The sequence below is a fragment of the Pseudorasbora parva genome, chromosome 19 (genome assembly GCF_024679245.1).
Source record: "Pseudorasbora parva isolate DD20220531a chromosome 19, ASM2467924v1, whole genome shotgun sequence".
In the NCBI taxonomy this organism is placed as follows: Eukaryota; Metazoa; Chordata; class Actinopteri; order Cypriniformes; family Gobionidae; genus Pseudorasbora; species Pseudorasbora parva.
In genome coordinates, this window is record NC_090190.1 from 6487659 (window position 1) to 6505770 (window position 18112).

General features: G+C 37.7%; 1 protein-coding gene across 1 annotated transcript in view; it reads right to left on the reverse strand.

Annotated features, from left to right (window-relative positions):
• cdk6 (cyclin dependent kinase 6) overlaps positions 1-17856 on the reverse strand; it is a 51850-nt gene extending 33994 nt beyond the window's left edge. Inside the window, exons 1-4 of the mRNA XM_067425497.1 lie at positions 17446-17856; positions 15689-16014; positions 10002-10137; positions 2455-2622 (exon numbers count right to left, since the gene is read on the reverse strand). Of these exons, the coding sequence (XP_067281598.1) occupies positions 2455-2622; positions 10002-10137; positions 15689-15912 (528 nt within the window). The 5' untranslated portion in view covers positions 15913-16014; positions 17446-17856. The remainder of the gene's footprint in view (positions 1-2454; positions 2623-10001; positions 10138-15688; positions 16015-17445) is intronic.
• Between the last annotated feature and the right edge of the window lie 256 nt (positions 17857-18112).

An 18112-nucleotide genomic window follows, 5' to 3' on the forward strand; every position in this document is an offset into this window, starting at 1 on the left:
AGTGCATTTAAATATTTTGTAAAGCACTGTGAAATATATACATATAATATTAGCTAATAAGTGACAAACAGCACAAAAAAAACCCCAAAGGGGATATTCCTTTATGCTTTATGCAAAACAGATATAGTTTACTTTATACAAACTGCCTGATTCAACCTCTTTGAGCTGAGAATGGCGGAAAGGTCTGTTTTGAATCATCATAATTCCGTAAGAGTTCTGGTGGGCAGTTATGACTCAGCTAACTGTGTTTGGTCCATTCAGCACTTCTCAAGTCTTCTAATGTACAGTTTATGTCAGCATGGCAAACTAGTAGCTAACACTGAGTGTTGTCATAGAATGAGGAGCCAAAAGCCATAACAGCACGTCTTGCTTTTGCATACACAATAACGACATTCCTGTAACTGCCAAGAGAGAGGAAATGGATTTTTTTAGCTGCTTGAAGGGCGTATGATAGGGGGATTCCAGGCACTGGAACATTAATCAAGAGAGCCAGAGAGTCCATGCTCACTGTAAAGCACCCCCCGCCTTATCTCTCGCACGTTTTTTTTGGTTTCTTAGTATGTTTGGGGTGGGGTGAAACGGAGGGGATATTTTGTAGTGGTAGATTCCCAGGTGAACTCACAGTGTCACCCGCCCTAACAGTCTAACAGCCAGCAGGCTCTTATTAAAGAACTGAAACAACGTTATTTTGCACAGCAACCAAAACCAGCAAAACCACACATACGCTGGCAGTCATTCAGAATCAGCAAACTGAATGAGATGTGAAAAAAATGGGTTAATGTAGCAAACTCTTGCACTCTGTTGTGCATGATACAGCCATGGTAACGACTATAATTAGATAGCATAAATTCAATATTCATATTGACATAACTAAAGAATGTGATAAATCAGCCATGTAAAATGTATACAGAAAAAATATCCAAGCATATAGTAAAAAAAATAAACACCATGTCGGTTCAAAAACAAAATGTGTATCTTTTGACATCAGAGCCATCCTCAAGAGAATGCAACTTCAAAGAGTGGTAGGAGGGAAAAGATGGGACTCAATTTAATCTCGGTTTAGGCCACTTTGTGAGGCCAAAGACACGGGACAGCCTCTGCAGGGATCACTTTACACATTATACGCTACCACATCAGATTGGACATCACCCATATTTGTCTCAGGGGATCTTTTTGTCTGTATGATGGCACATCACACTCCTAAAACTCCTAAAGAAGACATCAAATACATTGAAGATGTCAAGAATGTACTAGAGTAGACAATGTTTGCGGTTTGTCATCTGCATACGTGAAAAGGGAGTTAAGGAACAGAGGGATGAAACGGTGGAAAAAGATGACACTTAAACTTAGGTCACATCCATCAATTATTGCGCAAGCTGCATGCTTTCATAGACAAGGTCATATACTATAAAATGCATACAAAATTTTAAAAATAATAATGTATAAACATATTTTATATTTCGTAAAAGTACAATCGGAGTAAGGACAAAGAGTAAAGCGAGGATATTTTGGCCAGTCCTCACTTTAAAGGCCTGTTTGGGGGTCAAGAGTTGGGTTTTAGGGATAAGGTTATAATTAGGTTTAGTGTAGGTGTAGGGTAAGGCAGTTATTTGTGATGGGGGTAGGGTACGGTTAAGAAGCTAGAGATTGCATAGTGTCATTGAATGGCCTCATCAACAAAGATTTATGTACAAGACTGTATGTGTGTGTACTTGAGAAGGACAAATGTCCTTACTTATATAGTGAAACATTATGACAACCAACTAAGGAGGGCATTTTACTGGCCCTTACTAGTTACAATGTTAAAATACACATTTATTTGAGGGCTAGGTTTAGGGGTAGGTGTTGGGTTAGGTTATAGAAAATATCATTAACATCAAATATGATGAGTGAAAACTGGGTTTGAAGGGAAATAGAAAGTTTGACAAAAAAGTGTGAGTATGTGGAAATCCGTGGAAAGGTATGATGAGTGAAAATGGGTTTAACAAGAAGGGTCTTGTTAAAACTAGGGAATAGGGATTAAAATGGATGTTATGAACGTGTTTGAGAAAGAAATTAAGGAGAGGTGTTCTAAATAAGATGGTACATGTATGTAGACTGTGACCTGAAGAATGTTTTATATTTATTTCAGACCACTATTGTGTATCTGACCATTTTATCTTGACCAACTGTTTTAATTATCCTTTTTTTTCATTTTTAATTTGTACACATTGTATTCTTTCTCTCATGCATATGTTACCACTATTTTAATTAATTTCTATGTAAAGCACTTTGAATTGCCATTGGATACGAAATGTGCTATACAAATAAACTTGCCTTGATATAAAAATCAATGAAAGTATGCAGTGCCCTCACTATGAGTGTGCGCGTGTGTGTGTGTCACCCTATACAATTTTTAACATATAGTACGGCTACATTCACTACAGCAGACACTTGTGCAACTCCGTTACTTACCACAGAAGTAAGAGCCATCTGAAAGCTGTAGATTCGCGCCAGACCAAAGTCAGCCAGCTTGATCTGTCCTCCGCTGGTGACTAGAATGTTTTGAGGCTTAAGATCTCGATGAACCACACGGTGAGAGTGGAGGAAATCCAGACCCTGCAGCAGCTGGTACATCATATCCTGCCAAAACACGACCAGAAGACCTGAACCATTACAAATGTACAAGTCCAAAATATATTTTAATAACTGAATACATTTACATTTGTGCATTTTAATGAATAACTGAAGTGGATCAAATAAAAATTAAAACAGTACGAAACAGATGGAACAGAACTAATATCAAAACTACTTTATGAATGTGGAGGGGAAAAAGGTGAGCATGTCCCTTTAAAGTTCAAGTTAGGCAGATGTTGATAACAAACATGACGCAGAGCAGGAAAGACACGCTGCCGTAAGTCTCCATCCCTGTAGGCCTCTGCTTTCCTGCAGCTGTCCCGGGATCACAGCTAAATGTGAATAGTCTCGTTCTGCCAATATGAAATCAGACCATGATACTGAAACTGAAAAGAAGGTGGGGAAAAGACAGCAACCGAACTGCCATTTCCTTTGGTAGAATTTGGCAATAAAGGCCATGAAACGTCTAACTGACAAATAGATAAGAAAAAAGGGGTCTGCGTATAAGGAAAAGAAGTGGGGTTGGAGTGCCGAGCAGGCAGCATTTGCTCACAGTTGCTGCTTGACTTGTTCCAAAGCAAAGGTATCAAGCAGTGGCAGCCTACCCCTGAGAAACCCGCTGCCAAGACCTCACAAGTGACATGGATCTGAGCCCACAGCACTGTTCATTCCCCGACCAGCTGGTGAGTGATTAAAACCACTGAAACAATGGGGTGCACACTCAAGCAGAAAACAGCAAACGGCGCGAGTCAGAGCGGGCGAGGGGAAGGGGACGAGAGTCCTCACAATGCGTGCGCTGGGGGCCTGCACTAGGGAACGCGTGTGTTAGAGTCAGGCGGCCAGCATAAACAAGGAGCCTTTCTGAATGCCCATCCAGCCATGACCTCGCAGACCTTCAGGCACAGGCAGTTATTCTGGGAGCTCCTAAAACGGCATCACCCCCCACTAGCTCCTCAGTCTTGGCCTAAAATGGCCCACTTTTGCTCGAGACAAAAGTGAAAAGAAAAGGAAAGGTACACAACCACATCGGAAGCGGGACCCAAGGATAAACACTGATATCGACTCCTCCGAATACTTAAGTAATCTTTTATGGACGTGTGACAAACTCTCTGTGTGCATTTTCAGGACTGTTTTTGGAGGGAAGTCTGCAGATTATGTCATTTAAATGCATAAAGTTGTGGCAGAATATAATATTATATAATGAATAGGCACTACTGTTCAAATGTTTGGGGTCAAGAAATGTAATACTTTTACTCAGCAAGGATGCAGAGAGACAGTAAAGTCACAGAAATGTTGGAAATTTTTATCAATTTCAAATAAATGCTGTTCTTTTTATCTTTCTACTCATTTAAAAATATATCATTAAAAAATATATATATATATATATTAAGCAGCAACTGTTTTCAACATTGACAATAAATGTATTACATTATTATAATGTTACATATTATAATGATTTCTGAAGGATGATGTGACACTGAAGACTGAAGCAGCGACATCACAGGAATAAATTGCACTTTAAAATATATTAAAATAGATAGAAGTTATTTTAAATTGTAGTGTTTTTCATAATATTACTGTATTTTTGATTAAATAAACGCAGCCTTGGTAAGTATAAGAAAAACTTTTTTTTTCTTTATCTTACAGACCCAAAACTTTTGTGTGAACAAGCTTCATTTGCAAATGAAGGCCGTTTGAATCCTGGAGAATTTTCCAGGTGCAGTAATTTTATTTAAGGGTTATTATTATTAGATTGATCTGCTTTAGAGATGCTTAGAAAAACACTTTAGTTAAATGGAAGATCAAGCTCGATTTACCTGTCACACAATCTCTCATTAGAATCTCAAAAGGAGTAACCTAACAGGTGGAACGTGGATGATTCTTCGGGAGAAGGTTCTTTGTTGCAACATGCCATTCACACAACAGACAGAGGCGCTGTAATTTACATTCAAAACATTAACGCCATAAATTAAAAACCAACACTTCTAACCTGAAATAACCAGGCTTTGTTGAGAAGCATTCAGAATCGAAACAAAGGAAAGATTTGATAGCACCTGTCCTAAAGTACCTCTTCTCAGAAAAAGAGAGGAAATAAAGCAAAGAAGGAATGATTGGGGGGGAAAACCTCCCCAAAACCAGCAGTCAAAACAGAGCTTCCAGAAGGCACCCCCCTTTCTCATGCTAATTCATGAGAGGCAGCCATATTGTTTATTGTACCCCGGCACAATGCAGGACATCTGCCAGTTAGCGTTAGTGTAATTCCTTCCCCATGCTTCATTAGGCTCTCCTTTATGGGCCAGAGACAGGCTTCGGGAAGGCGCGGGGCCGGAGAGCCTAGCCGCACTCCCCAACGCAGGGCCAGCCGCTTGATCTCCTTCCAGCTCATTTGATTCCCGGGGCCTCTCTCATCAATTAGCATGCGGTGGGTCTGAAATGGGGCAGGAGTGGGCAGTTTGGGGGCTGGAATGGGGTGGAGGCTGGGACTTCTGCAATCTGGTGTCCCGAGGAGGGTGGTGAATAAGGTTGCCGGGCATCTTTGGGAGGGCGGCACAGTCTGCAACTGATGTCTGTTATCTGATGTCTGTGTGGCCTGACAAAATGAAATCTAACTAATGCATATTCACAAGCTCTTAGGTTAAAATATTCAGGATCTGGAAGCCTGTGGATTGCATAAATCAACTATAAATGGCTACTTATTTATAAAAACAAAATAAAAAAAGATGCATATTATCTGTTAATTTTAATTTCATGAGAGGAAACTACACATTTTTTATTGTATGAAGAAATGAAAGAAGTCTCATACTCACATATTATGCTTTTTTTAAATTAAAAAAATAACGGTTAAAGCTGTAAAATTGTGAAATTCAATTTAAAAATAACTTTTCTATTTTATTATATTATAAAATGTAATTTATTCCTGTGATCAAAGCTGAATTTTCAGCGTCATTACTCCAGTCTTCAGTGTCACATGATCCATCAGAAATCATTCTGATATGATTTGCAGCTCAAGAAACATTTAATATTATTATGAATGTTGTAAAGCCTAATTTTTTTGTAGAGACTATTAGAGAGACTTTTTGGGGAACTTTTTGGGATTCTTTGATGAATAGAAAAATATAAAAGTACAGATTTTGAAAATTATTTGTAACAATGTAAAATTCATTCATCAGTCCCTTTTAGGTACTAGTACTAATACTAAGTACTAATTTCCATATTAAAACAATCTTAATGACCCCAAACTTTAATGTAAATTAAGTTAGAACTAAAAAAGTCAAACATTTTTCACTCTAAATAATTCATATATATCAGATAGTCACTGGGGGGAAATACAAAGAAACCACACATTTATCTCTCACATGCAAACCAGAGACTCAAACCAAGACTGCGTTATGTTCAAAAGTCCCTCTCGATACACAATCCTTTCTAACTGATACACAAAACTTGTGAAGGAAACCCCTTAGGTGTCACTTTTTAACTTTTCAAATGTTTCATAGCTTCTGTTTCTATTTCATTTTGGCACAAATGACAAAGAGAGAGATACGGTTCGTTCCAGCACTCCATGTAAGATGTCCTGGGGGAGAGGTAGCGAAATATGATGAATGGATTTGTAAAACTACCATGTGGGAAAAAGTCTAAATAGATTGCAGGAGAGTAGATGATCAGGACCAAAAAAAAAAATCCAACATTTCCGCTCAGACCTTTCTGGATGAACGTAAGAGGACACTGACACGCAGCAGGATTATTTCTAGAGTAATGAAAACGATATCTGGCCTGAATGACTTAAGGAAGCCCCTTGCAGTCCAAAAGTTTATTCTAGTGAAAGGCTGACAGGAAGGCCACTACACAGACATACATACTTACATAAACCCTTCGCATGCACACATGCACTGAAGGAACATTCCTCTGGCCAATTTTTGGTGAAAGCCAGAGCTGAATGAAAATAGAGGCACACAGGCACCCAGCCCTTTAATTAGAAGCCCATCCACCACATGCACTGCCCATCAAAAGGACAAGACTCTGTGATCTGAGGGAGCGCCATCCTTCATCTGCTGACTTAGAAGGCCAAAACAATCATTTTTTGCTCACAGGCCTCAAAGTACAAATTACCCCCCCCCCAAAAAGTGCTTATTTGTTTTGTTTTTTTGTTTTTAATAAAACCGCTGTTTGAAGATACAGAGAATGGATATAAAATCGGCAACACTCATTAATTAACGCAGTTTTTGAATTCAAGTTGCCCTCACTTCGTAGCTTTCTTTTTATATACAGCTTAAAGAGATAGTTCACCCAAAATGATAATTCTTTCATTAATTACTTTCATCATGTCGTTCCACACTTTCATTCTTTCATTCATTCGTCTTTGGAACACAAATGAAGATCTTTTTGTTGAAATCTGAGAGCTTTCTGTTCCTCTATTGACAGCTACACAACTATCACTGATGCTTCAAAAAGTGCATAAAGAGATCATAAAACTAATCCATATGATTTGAGCGGTTTAGGTCAAATTCAAAGAGACTCAATAACTGTATATGATGAACAGATTTAATTTAGGCTTTTATTCACATCATTAATTTAAACTCACACATCAGATCAGCTGTCACTGGAGGAACGGAAAGCTCTCAAAAATATCTTCATTCGTGTTCCGAAGAAGGATGAAAGTCTTACTGATTTGGAAGTAATACAGTGGGGCAAAAAAGTATTTAGTCAGCCACCAATTGTGCAAGTTCTCCCACTAAAAAAGATGAGAGATGCCTGCAATTTTCATCATAGGTACAGTTCAACTATAAGAGACAGAATGAGAAAAAAAAGATTTTTAAAGATTTTATTTGCAAATGATGGTGGAAAAGAATCATTTGGTCAATAAGAAAATTTAATCTCAATACTCTGTTATATACCCTTTGTTGGCAATGACAGAGGTCAAACGTTTTTTTGTAAGTCGCCACAAGGTTTGGACGCACTGTTGCTGGTAGTTTGGCCCATTCCTCCATGCAGATCTCCTCTAAAGCAGTGATGTTTTGGGGCTGTTGCTGGGCAACACAGATTTTCAACTCCCTCCAAAGATTTTCTATGGGGTTGAGATTTGGAGACCCCAGGACCTTGAAATGCTTCTTATGAAGCCACTTCGTTGCCCAGGCGGTGTGTTTGGGATCATTGTCATGCTGAAAGACCTAGCCACTTTTCATCTTCAATGCCCTTGCTGATGGAAGGAGGTTTTTGCTCAAAATCTCACGATACATGGCCTCATTCATTCTTTCCTTTACACGGATCAGTCGTCCTGGTCCCTTTGCAGGAAACAGCCCCAAAGCATGATGTTTCCACCCCTATGCTTCACAGTAGGTATGGTGCAACTCAGCGTTCTTTTTCCTCCAAACACGACAAATTGAGTTTTTACCAAAAGTAAGTTCTATTTTGGTTACATCTGAAATTCTCCCAATCCTCTTCTGGATCATCCAAATGCTCTCTAGCAAACTTCAGACGGGCCAGGATATGTAGTGGCTTAAGCAGGGGGACACGTCTGGCACTGCGTAGTGTGTTACTGATGGTAGCCTTTGTAACTTTGGTCCCAGCTCTCTGCAGGTCATTCACTAGGTCCCCCCTTGTGATCATTTTTACCCCACGGGGTGAGATCTTGAGTGGAGCCCACCATTATCAGTGGTCTTGTCTTTCATTTTCGAATAATTACTCCCACAGTTGATCTCCTCACACCAAGCTGCTTACCTATTGCAGATTCAGTTTTCCCCAGCCTGGTACAGGCAACGAGTGGAGGACAGAGAAGCCTCTTAAAGAAGAAGTTACAGGTCTGTGAGTGCCAGAAATCTGGCTTTTTTTAAGTGATTAAATGCTTATATTCAACCATGATTTGCAAATAAATTATTTGAAAATCAGACAGTGTGATTTTCTGGATTTTTTCTTCTCATTCCGTCTCTTATATTTGAAGTGTACCTATGATGAAAATAACAGGCCTCATCTTTTTAAGTGGGAGAACTTGCACAATTGGTGACTGACTAAATACTTTTTTGCCCCACTGTAAATGACAGAATATAAATTTGGGGGCAAACTATCTATAACATACCTAATAGCTATGTTAAAGTTGCAAAATTAACTTATGCGCAAAATTGGAATATCGCATATTTTTTTATCGTTTTTAGCGTTTCCATCCAGTGTGTTAAATGTAAAATTGGGTTAAAACATCTGTAATAAAATAGCTCTTTTTTTCCTCTATCATAAATGAGATGCACCTCAGAGCAAGCAGACGAAATGCAATAAATGCTGTCATGTGATCTTCCGTTGGATGCCTGGTGTTTGGGAAGGCAATCATGTGAGACACTTCTGGGAGATCACTATACCAAATCATTCTCATGACAGACTTTGGCCCAGGCATTTCAGAATAATCAAACCAATATTTGAGATGCTGTGCAATGAAATTGGTCCACTGGTTAGTCCAGCTATCCAATCACATTCAGTGATTGTAAATGTATTTTCATCCATGTCTTATCGAATAAAATAATTCATAAAAAAATGCACAAACGTTTTTTGCACTTTTTTGTAGAATTTATCTATATCTTTGCTTTTCTATCTAATATTTTTTTCATGTGATATCCCAAAATGTGCTTAAAAATAGGTGGATGGAAATGTTTTAGTTCTGTAATCAGACTTAAATGTAAGAGGACATTATTTTATCCATCACAGTTGACAAAGTATGTGGATGAGAGGAGGTGAAAAGAGAAATTCATGACACCCACAGAAGAAAAAAAAAAAAAGAAAAAAAGAAAAAAAAAAAAAAAAAAAATTTATATATATATATATATATATATATATATATATATATATATATATATATATATATATATATATATATATATATATATATATATATATATTCAAGTTTAGATTTATGTTAAAGGGTTAGTTAACACAAAAATTCTCTCATTAATTAGATCATCTTCAGAACACAAATGAAGATATTTTTGTTGAAATCCGATTGCTCAGAGGCCTATAAAGGCCTTCATAAAATGATTGTAGAATCACTGTAGTGAGATGGGCTTTGTAACGACGTCTTTAGTGCCTTTATGGGTTTTGAGAGAGGAAATGACATTGGTGTCAATGAAGGCCGGTCTGAGCCATCGGATTTCAACAAAAATATCTTCATTTGTGTTCTGAATATGAACGGAGGTCTTCCGGTGTCGAACGACATTAGGGTAAGAAATTAATGAGAGAATTTAAATTTTTAGGCAAACTAGCCCTTTAAATATGTGTATAAAAAGTAATGTTTTTTAATGCACATAATGGTCCATTTGATGATACAGTTCTAGGCTAAAAGCATCAGGTTACAACAGTTTTTTTGCCTGATCAGAAGTGTTGAGATAAACCTGCTGATGTGAAGGTACCTTTATGGTTTCAGGTGGCACTCCTGGATCAGGTGCTTTCTCCAAATATGTGGTTAAATCTTGGTCCACGTGTTCAAAGACCAAAGTTAGTTTGGTTTCCCGGTCAGTCCTGGAAACTGTGCATACGTCAAACAACCTAGATGAAGAAAAGGCATAATCAAGAACACTCATTAAAAGCTGTTTGAGTGACAAGTATTTTAAGTATAAATTTTGACATGGTCATATAATACAATCAAATGAATTATCATATGTATAGTGTATTTATTGTTTGTTTTATGTATTGTTGTAGTTAATTAAATGTCACATTCCCAATTCTGCATTGTTGCTAGGATCTTTGCAAAAACTCCTTGTGTCAATGATGTGACAAAGTAAAGTATGTACATTTTACAGGAATGAAGAGTTTACCAGAGCAGAAACCCTCTAAAAAAAAAGGCAAGATCTCATTTCAATGCAAGAGGGTCAAAACCCAAAAATTACAACAAGGACATGGATACATGCTTTATCACAAGATAAGATATTTGACAAGGGTAGGAGTTTTCTAATTGCCTGACATAATTCGCAAAGATAATGAATTATCCCTAACTTTAAGTGAAAGACAAAGTAAAATATCCATAATCTACGAAAAGATTCTTTTATGGCAAGTTACCCTATCCCATGACATCATAAACTGAACTTCTCCAGGAAAAGCTTCTGCTGGAATCCAGATTGTGCCTCCACAATGAAGCCTCTTAACCAACAAAACATATGGCATGAATAATATTCTCATTATAAGCATTGAGAGGTTGCCTGCACTTTCACAGCGTTCCAAACACGGCCCTATAGGAGTCCCTACATCCGTTAATACTGTTTAGCATTTCATTTGAAACAGGTTTCCTGCATTCTCTTCTCCACTACTCAAAAATGCATTGGGGTCCAAAAGTCGGGAACCCCAATGAAAGAACAGTTTTAAGGGGATGAGAAATACTTCAGATTCTGAACTGTTTTCTAGGTCACTAATCAGATATGCTAATTTATGTCACTAATCAATCTTCCACTGAACCTCAAGATGCCCTTTGGATCATTTTGAATTATGCTGGAGAACATGATCATCAGGTTTTTAACAAAATTGTGGAGTTCATGCACCTTTCGATACACTGTAGACTCGAAAAAGTTGGCAAAAAATAAAAGAGGTAACAGTTACATCAAAGACATTTAAAGTTTAAGTAAGCAGCACTTGCGTATTTTTATTTTGTACTCATGCATTTTAATTGCTCTTAACTAGAAATATTTGAGTAAGCCAATTCATACATTTAGCTTAAAATTAGCATCTTTTATTTAGTAACTTTAACTAGCTAATTGATTAAATGATTCCTTGCTAATTACTAACGATAGCATTAGCACTTGCTGAAAGAGTACAGCAATATAAAACATTTAATCTGTTCTCAATCTAAGTTCATGCTCATACAGAAACGCTTCTAAACTAGCATAACAAAACTTTAAACACAACCAAATCTCCCAGTTATCATTATATAACATCATTTTTGCATTTACTCTCCCTTTTGAGTGTCATGACAAAGTATGCTGGAAAATAGAAATCCCAGCCCAGTTTCAGTTAAATTTAAGTTAGTCTAAATTAAAAGGAACTAGTTTTTATTAGCATTATACTTTATGCCCATGTCTTACTGAATTTTAAAAAATGCACATACGATTTTTATCCACATTTTTAAAATGTATGTGCATCTTTGCTTTCCATCCAATGTTTTTAATGTGATATTCCAACAAACAAAAGGAAATCCCACACACTATCAATACTTGCAAAATATCTAAAACGTTTTATACCAGCAAGTGTGCGATGGTTATTGTGTACTAATGTGATATTCCAAAATGTGCGTAAAAATATGTGGATTCACTACGAAATCTCTCAGATAACATTATAAAACACAATTTTAGCATTTATTCACCCTTTTGAGTGGCATTACAAAGCATGCTGGGAAACAGAAATGGCAGCTCAGTTTCAGTTAAATTTAAGTTTGTCTAAATGAAAAGAAACAACTTCATGGAACTCAACACAAATGACTTAAAATATGTCAGTTTTGTGAACTTAAAAGAAAGTTATAAATACTCTGCTCTACTAAGCTGTTATTTATAAGTTATAAATAGTTATAAAATTAATTTGAACTAATTGGCTTAATTTGAGTTGGCTCTATTCAAACCAATTAAAAAGAGGACGTAACACAGCAACAGGAACGCTGTACAGATTCTTTCTGAAAACAGTGGGCGGAGCTAAAGAGTCACAAACACACACACACACACACACACACACACACACACACACACAGCATTATTCCTGGATAGTGCAGTCAGTGGCTTTCATAACCTGAGCAAAGCTCATTAATAGAAGCTCTCTTGCTCGCGCTCTGGTTGACGTGCACACATGCTTATCCGGGAGAAGTGCCCATACAAGGAATTATGCCCTTTATGAAGTCATACAGGGCCATACTAAGAAAAAAAACTTTCTGAAACTTGTTTCTGAAGGACTGTAAAATCCTGAAGAACTGTACGTGTGTGCCAAATAGCAGAAATAGCAGTTTTAATACAGAAAAAATACAATTTGGCCATGTTTGGCATGAGAATCCAAATCTTTATCAGTGTAAAGAGGTAAGAATGCATGAAATAGCATTAGACCCCCTTTCTTATTTTGAGCATTAGGGTGTACAGTGTGCAAACGAGGAAAACAAACTGGCAAACAATATGAAAAATATCCATCTGCATCTATGGACAAATTACAAACCCCCAAAATGTGCATTTGCAATCCAGACCTTGACTGGTCTAGTCAAAAGAATGAAGTGCACATGTTCAGCAGCTTTTAGTGCGCAATACTCCATAGCAAGGTTGAGGCCTTGAGTAAGGCCAGCCAATGATGCGAGTTCTGTCATCAATTGAATTAAGTAGATAAGCCCTTGAAACCGAGCCATCAATCCATTAGCTGCAAGAACTCCCAATAGAGACGGCGGTGATTTTCCACCTACCCATTTTGACATTTATAAGCTTCCAAGCTAAAAAAAAAAATCAACACACATTACCAAAACAATACAAAACGACCTTGATGCCAGACACAGACAATGAGGAATTAAAATGCATCTTTTGAGAAAGACGGCCGACTGCTCACAGTTATATGCGCATCAATGGTTTCACATCTGCACATAAAGGTCAACAATGGATATCGCTTCAGTTGACCAGGAAAGGCGAATTGTCAGAGAGGTGCTTGCGTCAATGGTACCATTTGCATTTGACAAGCTAATTATCAAAACAATAGGACCTGCAAAGCTGTTCCTCGAAGACATCCTCTACTAAATGTTTAGGTTGACTAGATGATCTTTTATAAAACAGTTAGTTCCAGTTCTTGATTATGATTATTCACAATAAAACACTGCTATTACTGCTTTACCCAACGGTTCTCTATAACAGTAAACTAAGGCTTCTTGGGACTTATTGCTTTCTTTGCCGAGATGTTTACTCATCGAATCATTTTATCATCACGGCTCGTAATTGATAGATATGGTTACATCAGGGGCCAGTACTGATAATATTGCAAAAGACTTGCAAAACACTCAAATTAAAGTAACAGTCATTTGAGCAATAACAGCATATTTTCTGAAAATTCTATAAAAAAAATCCTGAAAACTACACATCGGTCTTAATTGGCTTAAGTTACAATGACTATCATCCAATGCCAGTAATCTCAAATTGGCTAATAAATCAACATATTACTAACTGAATTACAATTTACCCACATTTGAGCAATTTCAGTACCTGAGAAAACCCTGTAGGTGTATTGCTCCATAATAAAATAGTTGAATCAACCAAATTTTTGCAGTTCAATTGGAAGAAGAAAAAAATGCTTTTCTCAAAGTTCTTAGGGGACCTCCCTTAAACATGGGTCGCTGAGGGCAAAATGACGTGACAGGAAATAATGTGTGTGAAATGCCTACACACTAGATATCATTCAGCCAAAGCGCTTTATGGATAGGAGCTTGTGACAGCTGCAACCCTATTGCCAGATCTCGCGTTGACATGTATTAAAAATCGGCATGAAACGGAAGTTGCAATAGTCTTTTCTTCCCTATACTGTGACGTATATCTGAAGGAAACAGCTTCTGGAACAAGAAAAAAAATTGTAGGACAGGATTTGATTTTGGCCATTTGGGGATTGATTGGATCCTTGGGGTTTGGTTAGATGCCATTTTGATGAAAACAAGGCGGAGAGGGATGAACTTGCAGTCTTTACAATGGCAAAGGTCCTAGATCACATAATTTCAAAACTGGAGTTTTGACATTTCATCAGCTGAAACGTATGTTGTAAACCACAGTACAATTAATTGAACGCACTGTAATTCTATCCATCACAGCCTCGGTTTCACTCCTGTCAGAACTTCAAGGGACAGCTCACCTTAAAATGAAAATTTGATGTTTATCTGCTTACCCCCAGGGCATCCAAGATGTAGATGTGTTTGTTTCTTCAGTAAAACACAGATGAAGATTTTTAACTCCAACCGTTGCTCGTATAATGCATGTCAATGGGGTGTTTTTCTATGTGTGTGCCACTATAGGAGTAAAAAACACATACATACGAATCCATATTAAACCCCGCGGCTTGTGACAACACATTGATGTATTAAAACAAGAAACGATTGGTTTCTGCGAGAAACTGAACAGTACATGTTATTTTTTTAACTCATATCATATGAGAGGGAGAGAGAGATTCCTCATTAGCTCATTAGTGCCTGTGCGGATCGTTTGAAGGAGGCATCTGTGTACATAGATGATAGCGCTGTCATTTTGACCTTCTCTGGCAGAAGTAATGGCATTGGGAATACTGGATGAGATTTGTCTGATATAAGGTAAAAAAAATACCATAAATACTGTTCGGTTTTTAGCAGAAACCGATCATTTAGTGTCTTAAGACATCAATGTGTCTCCACAAGTCACAGGGTTTAATATGGATTTGTATGTCTGTGTGTTTTTTACTCTCATAGTGACACTCATAGAAAAAAAAAAAACATTGGCATGCATTATACGAGCAAAGTTTGTTGTCAAAAATCTTCCATTTGTGTTCTACTGAAGAAACAAACAAACCTACATCTTGGATGCCCTGTGGGTAACAGATAAACATTTCATTTTTGGGTGAACTATCCCTTTAAATATGGCGCTCCCCTGAATAAGTTCTATTGCTGTGATGTCATGTGAGTGACAGGTCTTCCCACCCAGACATTTTGATTAAAGATTATGAGGAAATAGGAATTTTAAAGAAACAATGATGTGTACAGATTAAAATAATTTATAATAAATACTGTGATATTCCATAAAAATAAAAAAAAACATTTAACAGGAAAAGGGTAAGTCAGCAATCATATTTTATATTGAGGGACAGAAAAAGGTGCAGGAAATGAAACTTCTGATATGAGGAATAAAGTTATTTTCATTATAAAACCACACTTTTCTTTGCAAAACACTATTCTGGATGTAACAATGCCCTCTGCCTCAGTTCTTTAATCCCTGTTTTTTTATAATATCAGGATTGTCTCCCTGCAATATGTCCAACTTTCAAACAAACCTACACCCTAGCAGGAAACATATTACAAGAGGCAGTATGTGACGTTATCATCCTCAAAGAAAAATCAGGACCCCCTGCTCCCCCTTTTTCTTACCTGACCACATTGGGATGCTCAAAGGACTCCAGCTGCCTCAGCACCGCCACCTCGCGGATAGTTGACAACGGCATTCCCTCTTCCTCGGTCTGCACCCGAACTCTTTTCAGGGCTACAAAGCGGCCCCCGTTCTTCAAATCCCGTGCTTTGTACACCTTTCCGTATGCACCTTCGCCGATCTCAGCCACCGGCTCATATTGTTGGGTTAAGCTCTCTTTGTCCATTTTTTCACACGGCGAGGTACTGCGGGGAATCCCGAAACGTGACGAGTGCGCGGATATTTCACAAAGGCATTATTGGGAGAGCGGCGCTGGCACGTGCACTGCCTGTAGAGCGCGAGCACAAAAGCAGGCAGAGGTAAACACCAATGTGTGTGATCAGAGTTGAATCAAATCTTATCTACACACTGAAGATAACATATATGGATCATAAACCATACTACAGCATACACAAAGCTAGCTTAGCCGCTTTTATAGGCAAATATAAAAGAAAGTTCAGTTAATAACTCAACATCTGGAGTCCACAGTAATAAAGAATGTGGGTGAATGATAATGGTACGAATGATATAAAAGAGAAAAGGGTCACGTTTCAGCATTTGTTGTATTCACGTTGGTTTCACATATTTTACAGCACACAGGCTGTAAGTATCTTAAGCTAATGACACATGTCAAGTGGTGAGACCACCAAGCAAAAAATATAGGCAATTTGGAGCTTGAATGTGTGATTTTATACAACTTGGTCATTGTTTTCAACATGTTTTCTATTTTTGTTTTGTTTTCCCACAAACATTTTTCAAGTCAAAAATATGTGAAGGTTATTTGTGTTATTCAATAGGCTATGAATTGAACAAAACATGCTTTTTCGTTAAAAAGTCAATATGATATTTATATGATATTACCTTGACACAGTTATGCAGGTCTACAGAAGACCTCACTGTAACATCATTTTCTGTTTTATAGTTTTTTCATGTCACATGACAACAAAATGGCTTCCTACATGCTGGTTAGACTCAGGTTAGACCACATTGACATACAGTTTTAAAAATAATATTACAAATAATAAAACCTACTTTAAAATCACAAATGCAAATAAATACAATTTAATAAATAGTTAAAAACACAAAAAAATAAAATAAAGTAAAATTAGTGTCTTTATTAAGACCCCCAGCAGAAGTTAGACCACCCTGACAGATTTTTTAAAATTTATTTTAGGCCCCACAAACACATATATTGTATAAAAATTATAATAATTAAAATAAAATAAAATAGCCTACAAATAAAATGTAGCCTATGCATAACATTTTTTAAATAATTTAAATATCACCACATCGTTTAATTCAGAAGTTGAAAAATATATCCAATTAATGATTTGCTTTTTAAAAAAATTAAAAACTTCACGTCACTAACACAGAATTACTCGGTAACCTTATACATAACATAACTCATTTCTGCACATTACCGAGGTGATTGCCTTGAGATCTGAATCAAGCACGTGCGCATATTGCCAATAAAATATAAACGATTTGAGGTTTACTAATGACAAGTCCTGCTCTTCTTTGTGCCACGAGCACGTGGTTGTCTACTGATTGCATTGTTTAGCTGTGCATATCAATAAACGCTGGAACTAAAGCGCATACTTTTGCTTCCGCACTCGAATAAAGCATCTAGCTTGCATGCATATCCCCAGATGTACCCTACCTATGCGCAATGAACCTACACAAATCTACAAGTGAATGAGAGTTTGCCCAGTATAGTTACCCCGTTTGCTAGCCTGTATTCCGCACGGAGAGTCGCGTCATTCATAAACTTCAGTAACTTTCCCAGCGTCTCCACACGCATCACAGCTCGTGCAGTGTCCTCGCAAAGGGCCACACAGGTAGTCGGATGGTGCACGCGCTAAGCCCCATCCCAGCAGTACCACATACACTGCAACTGCAGATCAAGAGAAAGATCGTCTGATCAGTCCCTCGAGAAAGCACAACGGATCGAAAAGTGACTGATTTTCATCGATCTGCCGCGGCCGTCCTTCCCCCTTTATGTTTTTCCCATCTATGCAGGAATATGCAGCGTGTGTGTGTGCTCGGTCTCCTCCTCGCTTTCCCACGCTGGCTGAATGTGCCTTGACCCCCTTCAGAGCAGTTTGACACAGAGCAGGAGCGTTTCCGCATTCCTCACCGACTACAAAGACTAACCGCCTCCTCTTGCTTTCTCCCTGCCTGCTCGCTCCTTCACCATTCATACTGCTTTTTTGTTTTTGTCTCGGTGTCAAAACGGGATCACCGCGGGGAAAGAGCTGGGACGCGGAAAGGTTATTGGATGCATCTAATTGAAACTTTGTGGATCTGCGTAAATCCACATTTGTTAGGCAACAGATTAGCCTATCTCTTCTAAATAATGCATACTGTAAATGTACCTTATCGGTAAC